The following is a 22,460-nucleotide window of genomic DNA, read 5'->3' on the forward strand; positions in this document are numbered from 1 at the left end:
GGAGAGTATTCCATCACTCTGTTCTGATGAAATGTCACCAACCTGAAACGTTAACTCTGTTTCTTTCTCCACAGATGCTGCCAAACCTGATCTTTCCCAGCATTTTCTGTTTTTATTTCAATATTCCATCACACTCCTGACTTGTGCCTCGTGGATAGTGAAAAGGCTCTGGGGAACCAGGAAGTGAGTTTGGTGGATTGAGACCAAATGGGTTTGAGAGCAGTTTCACAATTCCTGATAATACTGTATTCATTTGTTTAGCTGATATCTTTCTTAAGTTAGTACAGGGTGGTCTCTGAGAAGTATCAGTTACAAGAGTTCCCAAAGAAAGTATTGATATTTGCAAGGGGATCCAGCAAGTGTGTCCACATTTGCAGGTCCTTGGGCCTGTGTCCATATTTGCAGGAAGTTCCTAGGAGGATGTTGATATTTAATAAAATATATAAAATTTTGAAATCCACTGCTGTAGATAAAGCACAAATAATAGGGAAACCAGTGTAATGTGCTTTGGACTTCTAAATCCATTATCACAATCTGGCAATTAATAACACATTTAAACTGTGCTGAGTATCATGCAGCTTTATGTCTCACCTCAAATGTCCAAATACAACAATTGTCATAAACCACTTTAAGTATGCCAGACAAAGGATCTACTGTTTTAAACAGCTGGGCCTGCTCATACACACAGGGCAACGTTGAGTCAAAGGCCATGCATTAGTTTATCAAGTTGACGGTGTAAATAAAGGAAGGGTAGAAAAACAAAATAAACTATTCAGTCAGCAGTTAAATTTGATTTATTGCTTCCTGTGTGAATAAGGTATTTGAGATAATCAGCATACTTTGGCCCATTAAAGCACAACAAGTATGTTGGATCAACTCAATGTGTGACAGAGAATTTATCCTCAACTAATGAACAAGTGCAATTACACAGATAAAGGCAACCTGTCGATAGCTTTACTGATGTGCAAAACACAGTGGGCCTCAGTCGTGCGATGCGGCATCTCACCCACATTCCTAGTGGCCAGCTGCAGGACTGATATAGCATGTCAAGTGCCTGCTCTGCTGCCTGACCAAGGTAAAAAGAGAGGAAATAAGAACCACGATCCCTGCGGTGAGCATTGTGACTCGACAGGAGCACATTTTGGAAACCACAGCTGCACTGCATGAGCAATAAACAGTAATCACCGACTGGACACCCACAATGTCCTGAGTTCGGAACGCTAGATCAGGGAAACTTTTAGGTCGAAGAACCTTTCAATAGACAATCATATTACCTGTTACCGAGTGTTTGTTTATTCTATAAAATCTTGGTTTCCTTTAAAACATGCACTTAATTTTCCTTCGTTGGCAGAACATAAATCTGAACACCTTACCAGAATGTGGGTCTTTGATTTAAGATCGAAACCGGACTCTAGGTGTCGGACAGCCATCATCCTTGTCAGCTTCCGTTTCTGAACAATATCTGCATCACTATCCAGCTCTTGTTGACCAAAGCTGTTAATTCGCGCTCTAGAGAAAATGACCGAGGCCAGTTCGCTGTCCAGGTCTACCATACGCTGTGCTCTATACATGTTATGAGCTGAAAAAACAAAAGACAAATTGTAAGATAATTGGCAGAAAAACCGTAAGGGAGATTAGGAGGCTTTTTTTTAAACACAGTGAGTTGTTATAATCCAGAATGCACTGCCTGAATGGGTGCTGGAAGAACATACAAACCAGGAGCAGGAGTAGGCCATTCAGCCCCTCGAGCCTGCTCTGCCGTTTAATAAGATCATGGCTAATCTGATAGTAACCTGAAATCTGCATCCCACCTACCACCGACAACCTATCACCCCCTTGCTTACCAAGAATCTATCCACCTCTGCCTTAAAAATGTTCAAAGACTCTGCTTCCACCACCTTTTCAGGAAGAGAGTTCCAAAGACTCACGAAACTCTGAGTGAAAAAACTTCACCTCATCTGTTTTAAATGGGCGACCCCTTATTTTAAAACAGCGACCCCTAGTTCTAGATTCTCCTACAAGAGGAAGCATCCTCTCGACATCCGCCCTGTCAAGAGCCCTCAGCATCTTATATGTTTCAATCAAGTCACCTCTTAGTCTTCTAAACTCCCACAGATACAAGCCTAGTCTGTCCAACCTTTCCTCATAAGACAATCCACACATTCCAGGTATTAGGCTGGTAAACCTTCTCTGAACTGCTTTCAACACATTTACATCCTTCCTTAAATAAGGTGACCAAGGCTGTACACAGTACTCCAAGGTCTCACCAATGCCCTGTACAACTGAAATATAACCCCCTTACTTTTGTATTCAATTCCCCTCGCAATAAATGACAACATTCTATTAGCTTTCCTAATTACTTGCTGTACTTGCATACTAACCTTTTGTAATTCATATACTAGGACACCCAGATCCCTCTATACCTCAGAGCTCCACAATTTCTCACCATTTAGATAATATGCTTCTCTTTTATTCTTCCTACCAAAATGGGCAATTTCACATTTTCCCACATTAAACTCCAACTGCAGATCTTTGTCCACTCACTTAACCTATCTATATCTGCTTGTAGCTTCCTTACGTCCTCTTCACAACTTACTTTCCTATCATTCTTTGTGTCATCAGCAAATTTGGCAACCATCCCATTCATCCCTTCATCCAAATCATTTATATAAATTGTAAACAGTTAAGGTCCCAGCACTGACCCCTGTGGCACGCCACTCATTACATCTTGCCAACCTGAAAAAGATCAATTTATACCTACTCTCTGCTTCCTGTTAGCCAGCCAATCTTCTACCCATGCCAATATGTTACCCCCTATACCATGAGCTTTTATTTTCCACAAATAACCTTTGATATGGCACTTTATCAAATGCCTTCTGGAAATCTAAGTACAGTACATCTACCGGTTTCCCTTTATCTGTGTAAATGAACATAGGCAGAAGGATCAATTAACTATGGTATACACTTTTTGATCTAACCGGTAGGTTGCCAATAACTAGTAGCTAAGTGCCTCTTCTGAAAGAAGCACCATTGATAAACTGTAACAATGAAAACCTTTAAGAAAACTGAGCTAATCAGGTTAAAGTGACATTTCCCGGGGTGAACCCCAGCCTTGCTGCTGCCCACTGGACTCAGAAGGCCTGAAGCTTTCCAGCAGATTCTGTTGTGGGATGTGCAGATAAAGCTACAGGTGGGTCTAAATATTGGCTAAATGTTCATGTTAAGATCTAGGGGTGAGGTCCATGGACTGGCAGAATGGGGTAAAAGAATGGAAAGTAAGAAAGTGCAGTGCGAGTTCTAACAGTGGGTTTGAGAATGACCCTTGCATTAGAAAATGATCATGTACCAGAGAAAGAGTCTCTAATTTCCTGTGGAATCTTACAGTAATAGTCCCGAATTGGTCCTTGTATAAGATAGCCCTGACCTGTGCATCATGACCACCCAGCTTACCACCATCCAGTCCCTGATCTATTGTATTCTGTTCTTCAGGACCATCATCACAAAACACATGAGTATGTGAGGTACAGGGTGCCTCATCACCTTCTATCAGCTGCTCAGATTCTGAGAGTTTGTAATCAATCCTGATAAACCATGAGGGAATGAACTTTAATAGTTTGATTGCCATGTTGGATAACTACTGTCTTACCACCATACCGTCTTACCTTACTTTCTATCTTTGTCCCAAACCTTTGGATCCTCGGCAATCAGCTTATTAAAGTCACATGCCAGGACTTACGATAGGACGTGGCAGTGTCCGCTGATATTTTTTACATAATTCACATTTTGCACTAATCTCTTTGATGAGCCGTGTATACTCCTCATTAATCACCTGGATCCTTTAGCAGGATTTTTTATCTTTGACAAGAAGCATGAGCAAATTATCTGTGCAGCTTTAAGACAGTTTGCTATTTTTCTCTCTGATTCTTATCACCTGATGCCATTAATACTTATCTAACATTCTGATTAGAAATATCAGGTTTTGTTAAGGAGATACAACAATGCCCTGATTGGGTAAACTGAACATCTACTGACTTTCCAAAAGCAATTGCTTTATCATGCTCCATGTCCAGTTTCATTTATGTCTTTTTCATGAAAGACTTATTTAACAGCTAAAGTATCTCAGTAAACACTATATTAGGAACAAAATCCCGACCAAAGTGTGTAAAGGACAACAGTTTTCCCAGAATTAGTTAAAGAGCTTGAAAGATAGAGGGCCAGAAATTTGTCTCGGATGGTGGCACAAAACAAATGATATTGGATTGACTATCATACGCAGTGCCTGGTTCCGTTCCATTGCAATAAACAAAATTAAATATCACACAGAATTGTTACAGTACAGAAGGAGGCCATTTGGCCCATCGTGCCTGCACTGGCTCTCCAAATGAGCAATTCACCTAGTGCCATTCCCCTGCCTTCTCCCTGTAGCCCTGCACATTCTTCCTTTTCAGATCACAGTCTAATTCCCTTTTGAATGCCTCGAATGAACCTGCCTCCACCATACTCTCAGACAGTACATTCTAGACCCTAACCACTCGCTGTGTGAAAAAGTAGTTCCTCATGTCGCTTCTGCTTCTTTTACCAATTACTTTAAATCTGTGCCCGCTCATTCTCGATCCTTTCACGAGCGGGAACAGTTTCTCCCTATGTACACTGTCCAGACCCCTCATGATTTTGAATACCGCTTTCAAATCTCCTCAAAGCCTTCTCTTCTCCAAGGAAAACAGTCCAAACTTTTCCAATCTACCTTCATAACTGAAGTTTCTCATCCCTGGAACCATTCTTGTGAATCTTTTCTGCAAACTCTCTAATGTCTTCACATCTTTCCTGAAGTGTGCCGCCCAGAATAGCAATGCAATGTTCCAGCTGAGGACGAACTAGTGTCTTATACAAGTTCAACATAACCCCCCTGCTCATGTACTCTATGCCCCTACTAATAAAGCCTATATGCTTTATTAACCACTCTCTCAACCTGTCCTACCATTTTCCATGACTTATGTATTTATACACCCAGGTCCCTCTGTTTCTGCACCCCCTTTAGAGTTCTACCCTTTATTTTATATTGTCTCTCCATGTTCTTCCTACCAAAATGAATCACTTCACATTCGTCTGTCTTGAATTTCATCTGCCACTTGCCTGCTCATTCTATGTCTATGTCCTCTTGAAATTTTACACCATCCTCCTCACAGTTCACAATGTTTCCAAGTTTCATATCATCTGCAAATGTTGAAATAGTGCCCTTTACACCAAGGTCTAGGTCATTAACTTATATCAGGAAGAGCAAGGGTCCAAACATTGACCCCCAAGGCTGCATAGAACGGGCGATCCAATATGGTCCAATACCACCTGTTTTGCATCACTGCCTGGGGTGATTTTCTAACTGCCAGAAACAGAAAGCTAATTCTTTGTAGGGTTTAGATTGATCACATGTGCTGTACATGAATAAAATCAGATCTGTATGCTCCACTATCGAACGTTTTGTGCTTACTCGAAGAGTTCTGTTCTGAACCATAGGAGGAAGGAGGCTGACTAATAGTTGATTCAACACTCACCACTGAGTCTCTTCATGCTCTCTGTAGACAAGCTTCCACCGGAAAAGCTGCTAGTACCATCGCGGGAGGAGATGATCCTTGACTGAGGGGCAGGCAGAGGGCTCTTTGCTGATCGCTTAGGTTGGTGACCTGTGGAGAAATACGCACAAAGTTATCCAAATCTCCACATGAACTTGTGTTATATTACTATGTGGAATGGTGATGTTTGACATAAAAATAACTTATTTATTTATTTAAAGCTGCATTCCATTGTTGATTTGGCACTTTGTCATACAGAACAGGATATTCCCAGGTTCAATCTGGGCCATTTTAGCTTGGGAGTGCCAGTAAGGATACTACAATTGCCCTCAACCATCCTGTGCTAAGACAGGGAGAAAAGTCAGCCTGTGTTCCTGCTTCTGATTTCTATCTGAAGGCTCCCTGGAAAGCACATACAAGAGCAATGGAAAGGATCTAAATTACGATGTCCTCGCAGTTAAACTGCTTCCTGTCACTCAGTAGATGATTTTCTGTAAATGTGGTGGTGGTAGGGAACTTCATTCATTGCTATCGCATATCAGAATATCACAGGCAGCGTGTCTCTGACTTTCTGGCTTGAGGTAGTGGTGGTGGGTGAGATTCCCAGGCTCCGATCCATGCTGGGAAAATGGCTCCTCATGCATGAGGTGTGGGTGTATTTGGTAAGAGTTATCAGAAAGCTGTCGACGCCCCAATTGAGAACAACTCAGTAAGACCTAGTGCCTTCCAGAAAGAGGGAATAAAAGTAAAAAGATAAGAGTTGTAACTTCAGAAGTAACTGCACCCCACCTCCATTTGATGGAAATGGATATCCAAATCACGACATTGCGTCCTCAGCATTTCTTATCTGCTGTCTGCACTGATTCACCCAATCACCAACATAGTTTACATACTGAAGGTCCGAATTTCACCCTGCCTGCCCATCTAGAAACCCCTTTGGGTAAGAGCTCAGTTAAAATCAGACCTTCAGTGTGACTTGCACCCTCTGATCACACTACCTTTTGTGTGTGATGTGATTTTAGCTCAGACAAAAGCAAAATATAGCAGATGCTGGAAATTTGAAATAAATGAATGAGGCAGCTGGGGTCCTGGCCTGAAGAGAACTTGATAAAACAACACCTTCAACTAATTCTATCGCCAATCTCCTTTGGGCAACTTACCAGTAAATAAAACTACTCAGTACATACTGCTGCACGTCTAGCATTTAGATCTGAATCGTCCTATGAGCACTGGGAACATTTAAGGAAACTGCACATAAAAATTATTTACAAGATATTCTGCCTGATTTGTAGGCAAAAACATTTACTTTGACATTCTCAGATATACTGAGACAATGACTTTCCATTATGCTTAATAGGAGCAATTCTGTAATATAACCTGATTTCCTATCTTCCAAATTCACCCTTTTATGAACAATTGCAACAAAGTTATCACTGCAGCTTCAGGATTCAGCGACTGACCTAGACAATCAGCAACAGAGATCCACAAAGGTCACCAAGTCAGAATTACACTATTGGGTAAGTGAAATATCCTGACAGTAATCTGCCACTTTGCAACGATCTGCATACACATACACCATAAACCCTGTCAGAAAGCAGATGGTTGGGTAATCCCACAGTCAGTCATGTCTGGAGATCACACTACCATAAGTGACTGATTATTTTACACACAATTTCCATGGTATAACTGTCCTCCGCTCACTGCATTTTTCCAGAGAGGTAATCTTGTTCCTCTTGGGAGATTTTGCTGTAGTTTTGACAAAAGTTGCTGCAGTTCATAGGGGCGGAGGCAGTGGCGTAGTGGTATTGTCACTAGACTGGTTATCCGGAAACCTGGGTTTGAATCCCACCACGGCAGATGGTGGAATTTGAATCCAATAAAAATCTGGAATTAAAAGTCTTTTGATGACCATGAAACCATTGTCGATTGTCGTAAAAACCCATCTGGTTCACTCATGCCCTTTAAAGAAGGAAATCTGCCGTCCTTACCTGGTCTGGCCTACATGTGACTCCAGACCTATAGCAATGTGGTTGACTCTTAAATGCCCTCTGAACAATGGGATGGGCAATAAATGCTGGCCGAGCCAGTGACATCCACATCCCATGAATTTAAAAAACTCTGTTTAAAGTTTTTTTAAAACCATCACTTAGTGGCTGTTACAGAGCATCTCAGTGGTTGACAGAGTGATACCAGTACTCAAAGGCACACAAAAGAAGTTATAACAAAAGTAATAATCTTGATTTTATCATGGCAGCTCAGGAACCATTGCTGTCAGTGTTTGATCTCTCCACTATGAGAAACAGGAGCAGGAGCTCAAAGGGCCCTTTGTGCCTACTCTCTGCCATACAGCAAGATAATTGCTGAACTTCTACATTAACTCCACTTTCCCAGCCTATCCCCAAATCCCCTGATTCCCTTAGTGCTGAAAAACCTGTTCATCTCAGTCTTGAGCATAGTCTTGATTGAACATCCACAGCCCTTGGGGGTAGAGATTTCCAAAGGTTCACAATTTTTTGAGTGAGGAAATTTCTCCTCATTGTTGGACATCATGCAAAGTTAAGAGATGAACAGTTGAACTGCTTTGCATCATGGAGAAATACTTTCCAAATAAACAGGATGGCTTGAAGTGCTGTGAGAGGGGTGCGTAGCTTGTCTTCTGATATGTAAAGTGTTTGCACAAAGAAATACATGATAGTAATGACACCAGCCATGAGCTAGGATATTAAAGATAGGTAAAGTTATCCATTAGCTATAGTGTAGAAAGATGACAGTGGATAAAGCCAGTTCTTCAAAGAGGTTGGGAACAATTAGGTCAAGACATTTTGTAGTTTTGGAGTAAACAACTGCAACTGCCAATATGAACAGATTGTCTCCAAAGGATTTGGGACTCATGCAGTCTTATCTGTGACATATACCTTTGCTATAGGCAAAATATGGCGTATAAAGGAGCATGGTTTTCAATAGTTCATTGGAAGGCTTGAGAAATAGAACTTAAAGCCGAAAGCCACTCTCTTTTGTCTGGTTAAACTGATCATTCAAACCATAAATATAAAGTCTGTTCCCTATACTGCACTACCAAGTCTAATGCTTACTCAAAAACTACTGCTGTGAAATGTGGAAGAAAGGATGTTGACTGCTTTCACTCATCTCAGCCCTAAATGCTGAACCTTTATCTTGAGCCTACAACCCTTAGTTCTAGACTCTCCAGCAGGGGGAACAGCCATTTAGTATCTACCATGTCAAGCCCTCTTAAGAATTTTATACATTTCAATTAAATTGCCTCATTCTCTGAACTCCAGAGAATATAGACCCATTCTACTAAATCTCTGGTCATAAGACAGCCCTCTCATCCCAGGAATCAGTCTAGTGAACCTTTGTTTCACTCCTTCTAAGGCACTCCCTCTTCTGCCAAAAGGAAAAAACATCAGTCAACTTTGGGCCAACGCTATTCATGTGTGCCAGCCGCGGAAAGGATTGCTATTCATGAATCATTCTCTCCAACCACAACAGACAATGCTCATTACAGGAGTGACATACACCCTGCACGCAGACCATTCTCTCTCGAGAGGAACAGATCACTATTAAAGCAAGTATATCCTTCCTTAGGTAAAGAGACAGCCAGCAATCCAAGTGTGGGCACAAAGGGGTTTCTGCCCCATGATTATGCAAGATGGGGTGGAGGATACACAGAGTTCAATCAAGCAGCACAGTAAATGCAAATGTTTTGGAAACAGGATTTTTATAAATCCATTAAGGCGATTTAGCTCTAATGTTCCCCGTTAATGATATTACCCACAAGTGTCGCTTTTGATTTGAGTTGTTCTGACCTGAATTATCAATGAGATTCTGACAGTTTGATACAATAAATGCTTTAAAAGAACATCCTCTTTCCAAATACTACAAGTCTTCAAATGCTAAGCTGCATTTGTTTTGATAACCTAATGGATTTTTTTCTTATTGTGATGACTTTTGACTGGGAAGCAGTATGGTAGGGAAAATTAGTAATTTCTTTAAAATGTCTGTGGAATCTATAATTGTTTTTAAGAATGTTTGAAAAGGACTTTAAAGAGTTTGCATATTGTAAAGGGACCAATTGTAATTTCTTGGATAGTAAGAAACACTGGTCCATGTGACCTGGCGACCCTTGACCTGGAAGCAGTACCAACAGGAAGGAAAGTAAGACCAGAAGGTATGTAGCTGGCAGACACAAAGGAGAACTGCAGACACAAATGAGAGCTACAAGCAGAGGAGCTGGAGGGCGAAGGCGATGAGCGCACAGATGCAAACACAAAGAGAAAGCAGACAGAAATAGAAAGAGGAACACAGAGAATTCTTGTGAGGAGAAGAAGCAAATAATTCTCAGGAAGAGGTCAGTTTTTCTGTTTGACAGGAAATGAGACAAGAGGGCTTGGAAGTACTGTGCAAGCTGGCTAAGAAGGTCTAAAACCTGGAAATCTGTGTGAATAACTCAGGGACGCTAAAGAGTTGGGTGTTTTTCCAGAAATGGCCATACATGCACCGGGGTGTCAATGGTTGGTTGGTTGGTTCAAAAACAACTCTGAAAGTTATACCATCAGGATTGCCGTGACCCAAGGGAGAGAGGATTTGTAGAAGTGTGTTCTGCTGACAATAATTGTACCTGTGAAACTGAAAGGTGAAAGCTGCTGTTAGATAGGACTCCTGATCTACCCTGTGTGAATAAAGAACAGCATATTGTGGAACTGCGTAGACAAGTATTGTTACGTTTGTGCAGGGAGTAGTGTGAACGCTTGAGGTTGCGTAAGACACATCTTTGCCATATCAGCCATAAAGTGAAATTTACCTTTTCATTTTAAGTATAATTTGCCTGTTAATTCATGTGTAATTTACGTTGGTTCTGTTTCATGTTAAAGTAAAAGTTACAAGAAACGGAATCTTGTTGGTAATTTTTTCATTTGGGGGTCATTCAGTAATTCTGGTTTACAGCTCCCCCATTGGGATCATAATACTTATCAGGCAGAGGAAAATATTAAATTGTACATTTTACCTTTATTCACAATGAATAATCTTAATTTTCCAATGGCCAGCCTTTACGTTTTCCCTCAACAAAGTCAGGCAATCTATTATCCTAATGTTATACGAGTTCTTTAACACAAAAATAAAACATTTATTATAACCCACAGAAATATCAAGTGCAGGTGCACTGTAGGGTGGGGTAGAGTTTACCAATCCCACACATTTTCTGAAATGCTCTATCAATGTTTTTAATCTAAAACCTGTGACTATGAGAAAAGCTTGATCTGGCTTTCATGTAGACATTTATAGCTGCTTTCAGAAAGGTCAAGAGTTGAACCAGAGATAATTAATACTTACCTCAGCCTACCGTTACACCCATACAACTGAGAAAAAAAACACTCCCACAGCCCAAGGCACTTCTTCCAGCAAGAAAGCTGCAAGAATTCTATATCATCTTCATGTGGAAAATATTATGAGCATTCAGGAAAAATAAAACAGTTTAAGCCTTGTTTTCATGTGAAAGATTTTCTATCTGAGTAAATCCTCAAAGACATGATTTTGCACTCAGTTTTTATTTTACTTCCACTTTTGCGTTAAAACAGTTTTGCATGCTTATCGACGTGAAAATGGCAACTTAACATAGGCATCAATTCAATGGCTGGATCCCTGAACAAGTTAGAGGAAGAGTTTTGAGACTACCTTTTATCGGCAGTCCCACACACTTATACTTAGTGTTACTTAGTGTTAATTTAAACAGCCCTGATTTCTCCTCTCACCACCCATCCATAAACAGAAAGGTGTTTTGATTTTGATTTCCCCCTTTATAGGCAGTGGCGTGTTTCCCAACCCCTCAGTTTTGGTGTGATCCAATTTCTTTTAATAACCCCACAGCAAACTCCAGATAGGGTGAACTCAGCAGGATAGTTTATTCGCATACACACAAAGCACGGGGGGAGTGTTAGTACATAACCTCCTATGCATTCATAAAGAAAAATTTACAGGGCAAAGACCACAGAGCAAAGAATTACTGTTTCACATGAGTCCAGAGTCCAGAATCAAAGTCCAAAGGTGCATTCCTTCACAGAGGTTGGCAGGTTGAAAACTGATACTGGGTAAATCACTTTTCCAGTAGAACTGACTTCCACGATGAGATGGGCATACAGAGATGAATTAGTCTTGTAGGTGATGGTATAGAAATTCAGAAGTTCCAGTAGAAACTGTATAGATTGGGGCTAGGCGTTCAAACCTGGACAGAGCCCTTGTTCTGTGCTGTTGCTTGGTAGATGGGAGATGGCAGACCGATTTGCAGTACAGCAAGACAATATAACTGGTTCTCCCAGCTAAGGGGCCATCTAGTGCAGAAAACGGATGAATGATCTCATGCTGCCAGGGTAAGTCAACCATCTCATCAATCGCTCCAACCTCTCCACTTTGGCTTTGACAAATGGTGTATATTCCTTTGTCTGGGTTCCTGAGATTGAAATTTTTAATGGTTGGAACATTGACAAAGGAAGGTTGCAGGGCTCTTTGTCCTAGCAGGGTAGTAGACTCTGGTGGCCAGGCCTGGCTTATGAAATATAGATGGCTTTTGTATAATTCCGCTTGAATTTGGTCTCTGCAGCCCACTGGGGTCATTAGCGATATATACAAATAATAAAAATATAGAGTATGAAGTCTTAGCCCTTTACACTGGGAACCTTTTTAATCTTAGGGCAGAAGCATCCCAGATTTGCACTAAATGTGGTACCGGGTGTGAAAAAAGTCTTTTTACCTGTAGCCACAATGGCGGATTTTTGCGCCATATCATCCCCTTCCTGCCTCATAAATTATGCAGTCACGGGAAACACACCAGATCGCTGGCGGCCTGCCTCCGATTCGCCTGCCACGCAGGTACCTGCCACTTCCTCATGCCAGGCGCCATATTTAAACTGCAGCCACACGCACACTTCCCAATGCTTGCAACCCAGGGCTGCTCTAGTGAAGACATGGCCCTAAAAGCTAAGAAGAGTACAGTCCCCCAATTCAGTGATGCATTCCTGGAAAGCCTTCTGGATGCCGTTGAGGCCGACTGTGATGTCCCCTACCCCCCACTCTGGCCGCAGGAGGCCCATCATTCTCAACACTCTGGCTTGGAAGGTGGCAGCAGAGGTGGTCAGTGCCAATGCTGCACACAAGAGGTCGGCCATCTAGTGCAGAAAATGGATGAATGCTCTCATCCGTGCTGCCAGGGTAAGTCAACCATCTCATCAATCTCATCTCACTCACTTACAAGCCCATCACACATTCACTGGCATCTCACTCACTGCCAGCTCAAGTGACATCACCCCTTACTCTCACATGAACCCTCACATCTCCATCAGACCTCATCTCCTCTGGAGATAGCCTCCTCATTGTTTAATAGGTGGATATCCATAAACCAAATCAGGCAGCAGAAGACATTCTGTGAATCACTACCATTTTGTTATTAAACTATAGTTCGGTACAAATACAGTTTCCACTCTTTCCTTCTGGATCCTTTCCCTATCCAGAAGCAGATAATCCTCTTATTAGGAAAAAGGCTAGCTTTTAAATACAGGCTTCAATGAGCATCACCTGCTCTCAATTAACTCTGAAGCTTGTCCTGGTTTACTCTTAAAGGGACCTGCATTTCTAACATTGTCACTCATCCCGTCCATGGCTCCACTCAGCACACACGCATGCCTGGCATTCTTCTCATTTGGCCTGCCATATGCCTAGCTCACACTTTCTCCATCTGTCTTTATGCAGGACAAGATCACATACAATCATCGGGAGAAGTCCCAGACCAGGGGCGGAGTGCCAGACATCAAGGTCCTCACTCCGTTCAAGAATCATGCGTTGAAGCTGGCCGGAGAGGACTTGGACTGTTCCTAAGACGATGGTGAGATCAGCGGCGAACACCCACGTGAGGATCCTGCACCACATGATCCCTCTCTCAATGCTACTCGGAGTCCACTGTTCTCTGTTCAACACAATTGCCAAGCACTAATAATCTTCACTTTCCGTCCTAGGCACATCTTACATGTTGCCCTCAGGCAACCTTTACCCCGACCCCACCATCGAGAGCACCTCAGATGAGGACCCTGAAGGCAGAACTGTTGAAGACCCATCATGGCACTCACCCGCACCCTCCACCAGCGTAGCGAAGCACACCTCGGTGGGACCTAGATGTAGAGTAGCCTCAGGATTACAATCTGGTGAACACAGCACACAATCTGTTACACAGCAGGCAGAGGCAGGGACATCATTGGTGGCCAGCACTTGAAGGACTGACTGAAGGCAAGGAATCTGCGAGTCCAAGTCAAATGATGAGCCTCTGGACTCGGTCCTCAATCAGTTGGGTTAGCTGCAAAGGCAATCACAGGAACATCAGGAAGGGAGTCTGCTGCACTCCTCAGATTGCAAGGGACAATGGGTGAGTCTGTCCGTCTTCAGTCCAAGGTGTCAGTACCAGCATGCTGATGCACCGAGGTTAACACTGGCAGGATGGCAGCCGCCATGGAGACCTTGCTCCAGGACATCAGTCCTGCACTGCTGTGCGGGCTGAACTCCATTGCTGATGCCACAGTTGGCCTCCAACAGCGTCAACACGAGATGGGTGTGGGGCAGTTCAATCTCACTCCAGCTTCCCCTTCTCTTCAAGAAGTCAGCCTGGGACTGTCAGGCACCCATAGGGAGGAGGACCAGCAGCTCAACATACCGGGACCATCCACCCAAGTGATTCCGGGAATGTCTGTCCCATCCAAATGCCCTCTTGCTATGACCCCACAGGCCGAGGCCGGTGCAGCTGGCCCACAGGAGGACACCCAAAGCAGGCTGGGGCCCTCCAGGTCTCGGCCCTCCAGAGGAAGCATGCCAAAGTCATCACAGACAGAGCGTCACAGTCAGCAGGCTGGCTCCACCTCCACTGTGGACATCAGCGGAGCACCAAGATGTAGTGGCAGGGTTAGGAACACTAAGCAGTGTAACTCTTTCGAGTTATCAACAGTCACAGATTGTAACTCTTTTGAGTACATTCACAGTTCTTGGTTTCCGGGAGTGGGACATGAACCCACAACCTTCTGACTCAAAGGTGAGGGTGCTATGAACTGAGCCACAGCTGACACCTCTATTAAGCAGTGTAACTCTTTCGAGTTATCAACAGTCACAGATTGTAACTCTTTCGAGTACATTCACAGTTCTTGGTTTCCGGGAGTGGGACATGAACCCACAACCTTCCGATTCAAAGGCAAGGGTGCTATGAACTGAGCCACAGCTGACACCTCTATTAAGCAGTATAACTCTTTCGAGTTATCAACAGTCACAGATTGTAACTCTTTCGAGTACATTCACAGTTCTTGGTTTCCGGGAGTGGGACATGAACCCACAACCTTCTGATTCAAAGGCGAGGGTGCTATGAACTGAGCCACAGCTGACACCTCTATTAAGCAGTGTAACTCTTTCGAGTTATCAACAGTCACAGTTTGTAACTCTTTCGAGTACATTCACAGTTCTCGGTTTCCGGGAGTGGGACATGAACCCACAACCTTCTGATTCAAAGGCGAGGGTGCTATGAACTGAGCCACAGCTGACACCTCTATTAAGCAGTGTAACTCTTTTGAGTCAAAACAATAAACTAAATTAACAAAAACAAGGGAGAAATCAAGCACAGCCCCTAAGTCAGGTCAGCTGTAAAATCAAGGTAAAACTTTAAAGGAACCTTACAAACATCAAACTAAGATGTGATTAAAGGGGTCAACAAAACACCCCAGTCCCCGCGGTGCCCACCGGGCACGGAAGGCCTCGATGGTGCCGGCAGACACCGCGTGCTCCCTTTCCAGGGACATCCGGCCGCGAACGTAGCCGCGGAAGAGGGACAAACAATCGGGCGGGACTCCCCCATCAATCGCCCGCTGCCTGGACCTGTTGATGGCCAACTTGGCCAGACCCAGGAGCAGGTTCACGAGGAGGTCCTCCTCCTTCCCGACCCCCTTCCGCACCGGGTGTCCGTAGATCAGGAGCGTGGGACTGAAGTGCAAACAAAATAGTAATAAAAATTTTTTAAATAACTAAAAAGGGAGTGCAGCCTAAGACACCCTATATACGCATGGTCCACGGACTCCACAAGACCGCAAAAAGGGCATGTGTCCTGGGAGTCCGTGAACCTAAACATTCTCCTATTGTAGGGGACTGCTTTATGCAACACCCTCCAACCCAGGTCCCCGATAGAAAGGGGGAGAACTCCTCTGTAGAGGGCCTCCCATCGGGGGCCTCCGCCGCCGGACGGCAACAAGGCACGCCAGGGCGTGTCCGGGCGGCGGACCAGGGCGAGAAAATGGAAGGTGTGCAGCAGCAGTCCGTACAGAAAACCCCTCCGCACCGTGCCAAATGGCACGGAGGGCATGTCCCCGAGGCGGCTCATATTATTGTGGGGCACCGGCACCCGAGGGAGGGTTCGGGGCTTGGGGCCAATGTGGAATTCCGTCCGAACAGGGGAACGTTCAGCCGGAAGATCACCGCGCACCTGGGCCACCTCGAGACCTAAAATGACTTCGGGTCCGAGCACGACCGTTTTTAGGTCTTGGATGGCATCGGCTGCGACCTGGACACTCACTGACGCGCGGCGCGCCAACTCCTGCGGGAGCATCCAGCCCAGTCCTCCGCCACCCAGCACGTCCCCGACCCTGGTCACCCCGGCAGCCACAGCCCTCCTCTCCGCAAGCCACTGAAAGGGACGGAGGGGCGGATTCCTGAGCAGCGGCTCTCTGACGATAGCCACTACTCCTGACGGGGGAGAGCTGCGTCGCGTGGCGACCACGTTCCAGAATTTGATCAGGTCCTGGTAAAAGACGGGCAACACCTGGAAGGAGCCTCCGAGGCCCCTCTGATCTACAAACAGGAGCTGCACGTCATAATTCAGGCCGTGCCCCTGGCGGAAGAAATACGTCGCCGGGGCACACCATCTCGGAGGAGGCTCGACGTAAAGGTATCGCTGCAGGGTCTGAAGACGGAAAGTCGCCACCTGCGTGCGTAGGCACACTAGCGCCTGACCGCCCTCCCTAAGCGGGAGACTCAGAACCTCAGCAGCGACCCAGTGCAATCTTTTGTCCCAGAAGAAGTCGACTAGCATTCTCTGGATTTTCACGACAAAGTCCGGGGGAGGGGTCAAAGTGACCAGCCGATACCACAACATGGCGGCGATCAGCTGGTTTATGACGAGAACTCGACCCCAGTAAGACAGCACTCGGAGCAGTCCTGTCCAGCGCCGCAGGCGAGCGGTGACTTTCGTCTCCAGTTCCTGCCAGTTGGCCGGCCAGGATTCCTCGGCAGGGCAGAGATGGACCCCCAGGTAGAGGATGCTGGTCCTGCTCCAGGTGAAAGGCCTGAGCTCCTCGGGTAGGGGATCCATCTGCCACGGGCCGACCAGGAGTCCAGAACATTTCTCCCAGTTGATCCTGGCAGAAGAAGCCGCAGAGTAGACCTCCTGGCACTCGCACATCCTCCGCAGGTCAGCCGGGTCACTAAACATTAGGAGCACGTCATCGGCGTATGCCGAGAGGACCACCCCGATGCCCGGCCCGCGCAGAACCAATCCCGACAACATCCTCCGCAAGAGGCGCAGGAAAGGCTCTACGCAAATAGAATAAATTGTGTTTAACTAACCTGATTGAGCTTTTTTTCTATTTGGTCTTGGGGTGTGAATGTCATTGGCGAAGCCAGCAGTTGTTGCTCATCCCTAATTGCCCTTGAGAAGGTGGTGGTGAGCTGCCTTCTTGAACTGCTGCAGGCACACTCACAGTGCTGTTGGGAAGGGAGTTCCAGAATTTTGATCCAACAACAGTGAAGGAACAGCGATACAGTTCGAAGTCAGGATGGTAAGTGGCTTGTAACTCTTTTAAGTTATCAACAGATCGCATGTAACTCTTTCAAGTACATTCACAGTTCTTGGTTTCCGGGAGTGGGATATGAACCCACAACCTTCTGATTCAAAGGCGAGGGTGCTATGAACTGAGCCACAGCTGACACCTCTATTAAGCCCTGTAGTTGCACAGCCTGGGCATGGGTGTTAATCACTTGTACTATATCTTCACTATTGTAAATAAACTCACCACACCCTCAATGTGTCTCTCCACCCCCCCCCCCCCACCCACCTTAAACCAATTTATATTTCTCCCTTCTTCTAACTATGCTTCAGTTCTGCCGAAGGGCCATGAAGGCTCGAAACGTTAACTGATTTCTTCTCCGTCGATGCTGCTGGACCTGCTGAGTTTTTCCAGGTAGTTATGTTTTTGTTTTGGATTTCCAGCATCCGCAGTAGCTTTTAGCTTTTTGTTTTTAAACTCCCAAGAATGTCTCCTTGCCTATGGATCCTTGTTATGATGGGCAGTGTTCACGTCACTCAGATGTGAAACCTTGGTTCCTGCACAAGGTAAAGGAAGGTGTCACAGTACAGAACCTCTTCCCTGTGCAGTGTGTAATCTTCAGACCAAAGTGATGGTCCGGCATCACCCTCACTGGATACATTAGTGATGTCTGCACTTCGATGATGTTTGTCATTGCTGCCAGAATGTCGTGGGCAGGCGTCACAGAGTTCCATTGTTCTCTCTGTGGCTCTCAGCACCTTTGAGGTGAGGCTGGCCCCCCCATCTCTTCAGCATCTGAGTCTGGTGCCGGTGCATTCCTGAAGGGGACAGGTGTTGAAGGCTGACAAAGGATCAGGTGCATTTAAAGTTTCACGGCTCCATGTTATGACCCTGATCACAGAGCTTAAGCGACTGCCCTCAGCCAAACAGGAGTCAGACATTCACAGAGGATCTATGCAGTGTCTTCACTGCATGTCGTCATCATCCTCCTGGAATCCAGTGACTATTAGGGCCTCCGCTGCATCTCCATGACATGAGTCTGAGTACTGAGCGTATTGTGCTGCCATCAGCCACACAGGAGTCAAACATTCACAGATGCAAGGTGAGGATGTTAGGACTCTCCTCACTGCATCTCGTCATCATACTCCACGAATCTTGCGGCTATCAGGGCCTCCCGAGCATGCTTGCCTCATCTGGCCAGTGCGATGGCCTCATCACCGGCATCCTCGCCTTCGAAGACCTCATCAACGTCACTGTTTCGACGCCCTCCTGGAGGAGGAGACATGTATCACTTCCATCTCCTCCTCAACCAGGTCCTCCCCCCATTGCAGCGCCAGATTGTGTTCCGTGCAGCAAGCTACAATGATGTGTGACACCCTCTGGGGATTGTATTGCAGTGCTACACCAGGCCTGCTGAGACACTGGAATCTCATTTTCAAAAGGCCTATAGATTGCTCCACCAAAGTCCAGGTCGCGGCATGAGCCTCGTTATACCATTGCTCTGCTTACAGTCTGAGGCCGTTGTACAGGCATCATCAGCCACATCCTCTGTGGGTAGTCCTTGTCTCCAAGGAGCCAACCCTGCAGCCTTTGCAGACCATGGAAGATGTCAGGGATCTGAGACCTGCTAAGATGTAGGAGTTGTGGACGCTTCCTTGGAATCGTGCGCAAATCTATAGGATGTGTTTGTCATATCCGCAGACTAGCTGAGCATTCAGTGAGTGGGAGTCCTTGCGGTGGACGTAGTTGACTGTTTGTTGCCACGGAGATCTAACCGCCACACGAGTGCAGTTGATGGCATCCTGCATCTGTGGAAAACCAGAGGTCTGCACAAATCCCAGTGCTTTTGCTTCCTGGCTTTCCTGATCCCGGGGCAAAATGCACAAAGTTCTGTACCTTCCCGAAGATGGCATCTGGATACGCTTGTGTGTGGAGGCTTGCGAGATCCTGCACAGGTCACTTGTGGAGCCCTGGAAGGAGCCATTGGCATAAAAATTGAGCGCCGCGGTCACTTTCATGGCCACTGGCAGTGGATGCCCTCCATGTCCCCATGGCGCCAAATCCTGCAGCAGGTGGAAAATATGACTGACCAGTTCCCTAGACATGCACAGTCTTCTGTGACACTGGTTCTCAGTCATCTGCAGGAATGACAAGCCGTCTATAAACCGTCTATAAACCCTGGGCCTATAAGCGACAGCTCACTGTGCATCTTCAGCTGTGTGTGCAGCAGGCCCTGCTCCCCTTCACCTTGGAGAACGTGCTCCTCCCTTTGCCGAGCTAGGCGCCTCCGCCACACTCTTCTTCTTCTCTGTTCCCTGTAAACCATGAGGCATACCGCTAAATCACCAGGGTCCATGATCCTGATGTTCTTCTCCTGCAGGATCAAAGAGAGAGCAGCGTGGGTTAGCTTATGTGTCCTAAGGGCATCTCTTGGTTAAGTCCGAAGGTCTCTGCACACACACCTCAGAGTGCTGGCCACTACTTGGTTGGTCAGTGTGTAGTGCGCTCATTGGTTGTCTGAAACCCACCCACCTCTGCCCCACTCCACCTGACCGACTGAGCAGCTTCCGCCATTGGACTGCATACTGTGCTTTCAGCTCAGGCGCAGGTATTCTCCTAACCCGCAACTGTGTTGTTAGCTTGAACCATGAGGGATACTGGTCCAAACCTTAATAAAGACATTTTAAGGGGCTGTGAGCACCTCCACCAGTGACTGCGCCATGGCCACCTTGCGCAAGGGGATTGTACAACTTGCCCAGTCAGGCAATTGCTCTGCTGCCCCCTAAAATGCACATTAATTTGCAGTCTGCACCTGAGGGGTGAAAAGTTCTGGAGCATTTGGTGGCACTTTCATGCTTTTGCGTTGTTTGAGTGGGCAGAAAAGCTTCAGAGGTCCAACTCCAAGCATGTTAATGGAGATGCTGCTGAACAGTCTCAGCTGTGGAAGAATGCTCACTTTGACAAGCTTTTCCAAGTGTGTGGCCACTTCCCTCAACACCCCCAACCTCCCTACTTCACACGTGCTTGAGTATTTCCTTCAGACTGTGTTGCCTTGCCCCCCACCATCCCGGCCTCACCCACACTGGAGCCCTTGCTCCGGCACCAGACTGAAAGCCGGCCGAGAAAAGGCCCCCACCATGCCGTGCCACCCGGCCCCCGCAACCCCCAAACAAATGCATGGCACCTCTTCTCTGATGTCATACAGGAGAGCGTTGTGCATGCTCACCTCCATGTTCCCCTCAAAGCTCAGGTCGCCAGGTGCACGTCCTTTAAAGGCATTCGTGAGGCACACCATTCTGAAGTCTCGCCAACGTGGGTATTAAATTTGATGTCGGGGAATGATTTCAGCGTGAGGGCACATTAATGAGAACTTTTTATTCATTCATGGGATGTAGGCGTTGCTAGCTGGGCCAGCATTTATTGCCCATCCCTAGCTACCCTTGAGAAGGTGGTGGTGAGCTGCCTTCTTGAACTGCTGCAGTCCATGTGGTGTAGGTACACCCACAGTGCTGTTAAGAAGGGAGTTCCAGGATTTTGACCCAGCGACAATGAAGAATGGCGATATATTTCCAAGTCAGGATGGCAAGTGACTTGGGGGGGAACTTCCAGGTGGTGGTGTTCCCATCTATCTGCTGCTCTTGTCCTTTTAGATGGTAGTAGTCATGGGTTTGGAAGGTGCTGTCGAAGGAGCCTTGGCAAATTCCTGCAGTGCATTTTGTTGATGGTACACACTGTTGCTACTGTGTTTCAGTGATGGAGGGAGTGAATGTTTTTGGATGTGCTGCCAATCAAGCGGGCTGCTTTGTGCTGGATGGTTTCAAGCTTCTTGAGTGTTGTGGGACCTGCACTCATCCAGGCAAGCAGACAATATTCCATCACACTCCTGACTTGTAAATGGAAGACAGATTTTGGGGAGGCAGGTGAGTTACTTGTCACAGGATTCCGAGCCTCCCGACAAAGTACGGCGGGAAAAGTGGCCCGCTGTTGATGGGGGGAACGGATGATCGCAAACTGGTTTCACGACGGTGTGAAACTAATTTTTGGCATTCTTGCCATATTGTCCGCTCACGCCCACCATGACGCCCGCCACCAATGGGACCAGGCAATTCCATCCTAAGTCTTGAGTCTTCTTAAGAGCGAAGTGAAAGAAGGAAAGTCTGCCCGTGCTATCGTAATATTACCTATTAACCACTGAGAAGAGGAATTCCTTGAATAACTTTTGTCTGGCTGTGGAAAGGCCAATCCACTGTAAGGTGTCGTCAACGGTATGACAGATCTGTTATTTGAGTATATATAGTGCTTTACAGATACTGGTCTCAATATAATCTGATTAAATGGCAAACTATGACTTTTCTTATTCTTGAAACTCTAACCTTACATCAGGTACTCACTCCCTGCAGGGCCACTGCATCCTCTGACTGTTTCCTCCCACATTCCAATTGCACCTTGTTTCTTTTCTGTTACAGCTTTCAGGCATGGGTCTCAGCCCCAACCATCCCGCACAACTTCTTGTGTTACAGTGTCTCTCTGACAGCTTCACAATGCGTCAATCTCCAATCAGCTTTAAATTGTCTCTCTGCTTCCTGTATATGAGTATTGCTGAATAAAGAGTCATTTTTATTGAAGCTTTTCATCTTACACTCATCAGGACAATTCACATGAACACCAAATGTAAAGGGAACAACAATTTATACTGTATGAGAAGAGAGTGCTGATTGGTTGGCAATTGGACTCTGATTGGTAGAGACGGTGCCAAGGAGAATGCACCAGTTGATGTTGACTGACAGTTAACTGCCAAGCATTATCTGAACTTTAAACCAGGCAGCTTGACTCTAGATTGGTCAAGGCATTATCCTGAGGAATGAACCAACGAATGGCTGTCACTTATTTTGTTTAGCTGAAACAAGCGCAATGTGTGTACATGTTCTTTCTGTCTGCAGAGAACAGCGCCCTGTGTATTAATATATGTCGCTTCCAGTGCATGCAAATGCACCATGCTGCGAACCCAACTGACAATCTTAAATTGGTTGTCAGCATA

At 45.8% G+C, this 22,460-nt stretch overlaps 1 protein-coding gene across 8 annotated transcripts in view; it reads right to left on the reverse strand.

The window, feature by feature from the left end:
- Positions 1–22,460, reverse strand: part of nphp4 (nephronophthisis 4) — a 504,277-nt gene that overhangs the window by 59,788 nt on the left and 422,029 nt on the right. For all 8 annotated transcript variants that reach the window (XR_013578910.1, XM_078558224.1, XM_078558219.1 and 5 more), the window contains 2 exons: positions 5,550–5,678; positions 1,374–1,579 (listed from right to left, as the gene is read on the reverse strand). Coding sequence is in view for 7 of the 8 variants with exons in the window: in XM_078558224.1 (XP_078414350.1) it covers positions 1,374–1,579; positions 5,550–5,678 (335 nt within the window). In the remaining variant the exon portion in view is untranslated. The remainder of the gene's footprint in view (positions 1–1,373; positions 1,580–5,549; positions 5,679–22,460) is intronic.

This window comes from Cetorhinus maximus, chromosome 15 (assembly GCF_964194155.1).
Source record: "Cetorhinus maximus chromosome 15, sCetMax3.hap1.1, whole genome shotgun sequence".
In the NCBI taxonomy this organism is placed as follows: domain Eukaryota; kingdom Metazoa; phylum Chordata; class Chondrichthyes; order Lamniformes; family Cetorhinidae; genus Cetorhinus; species Cetorhinus maximus.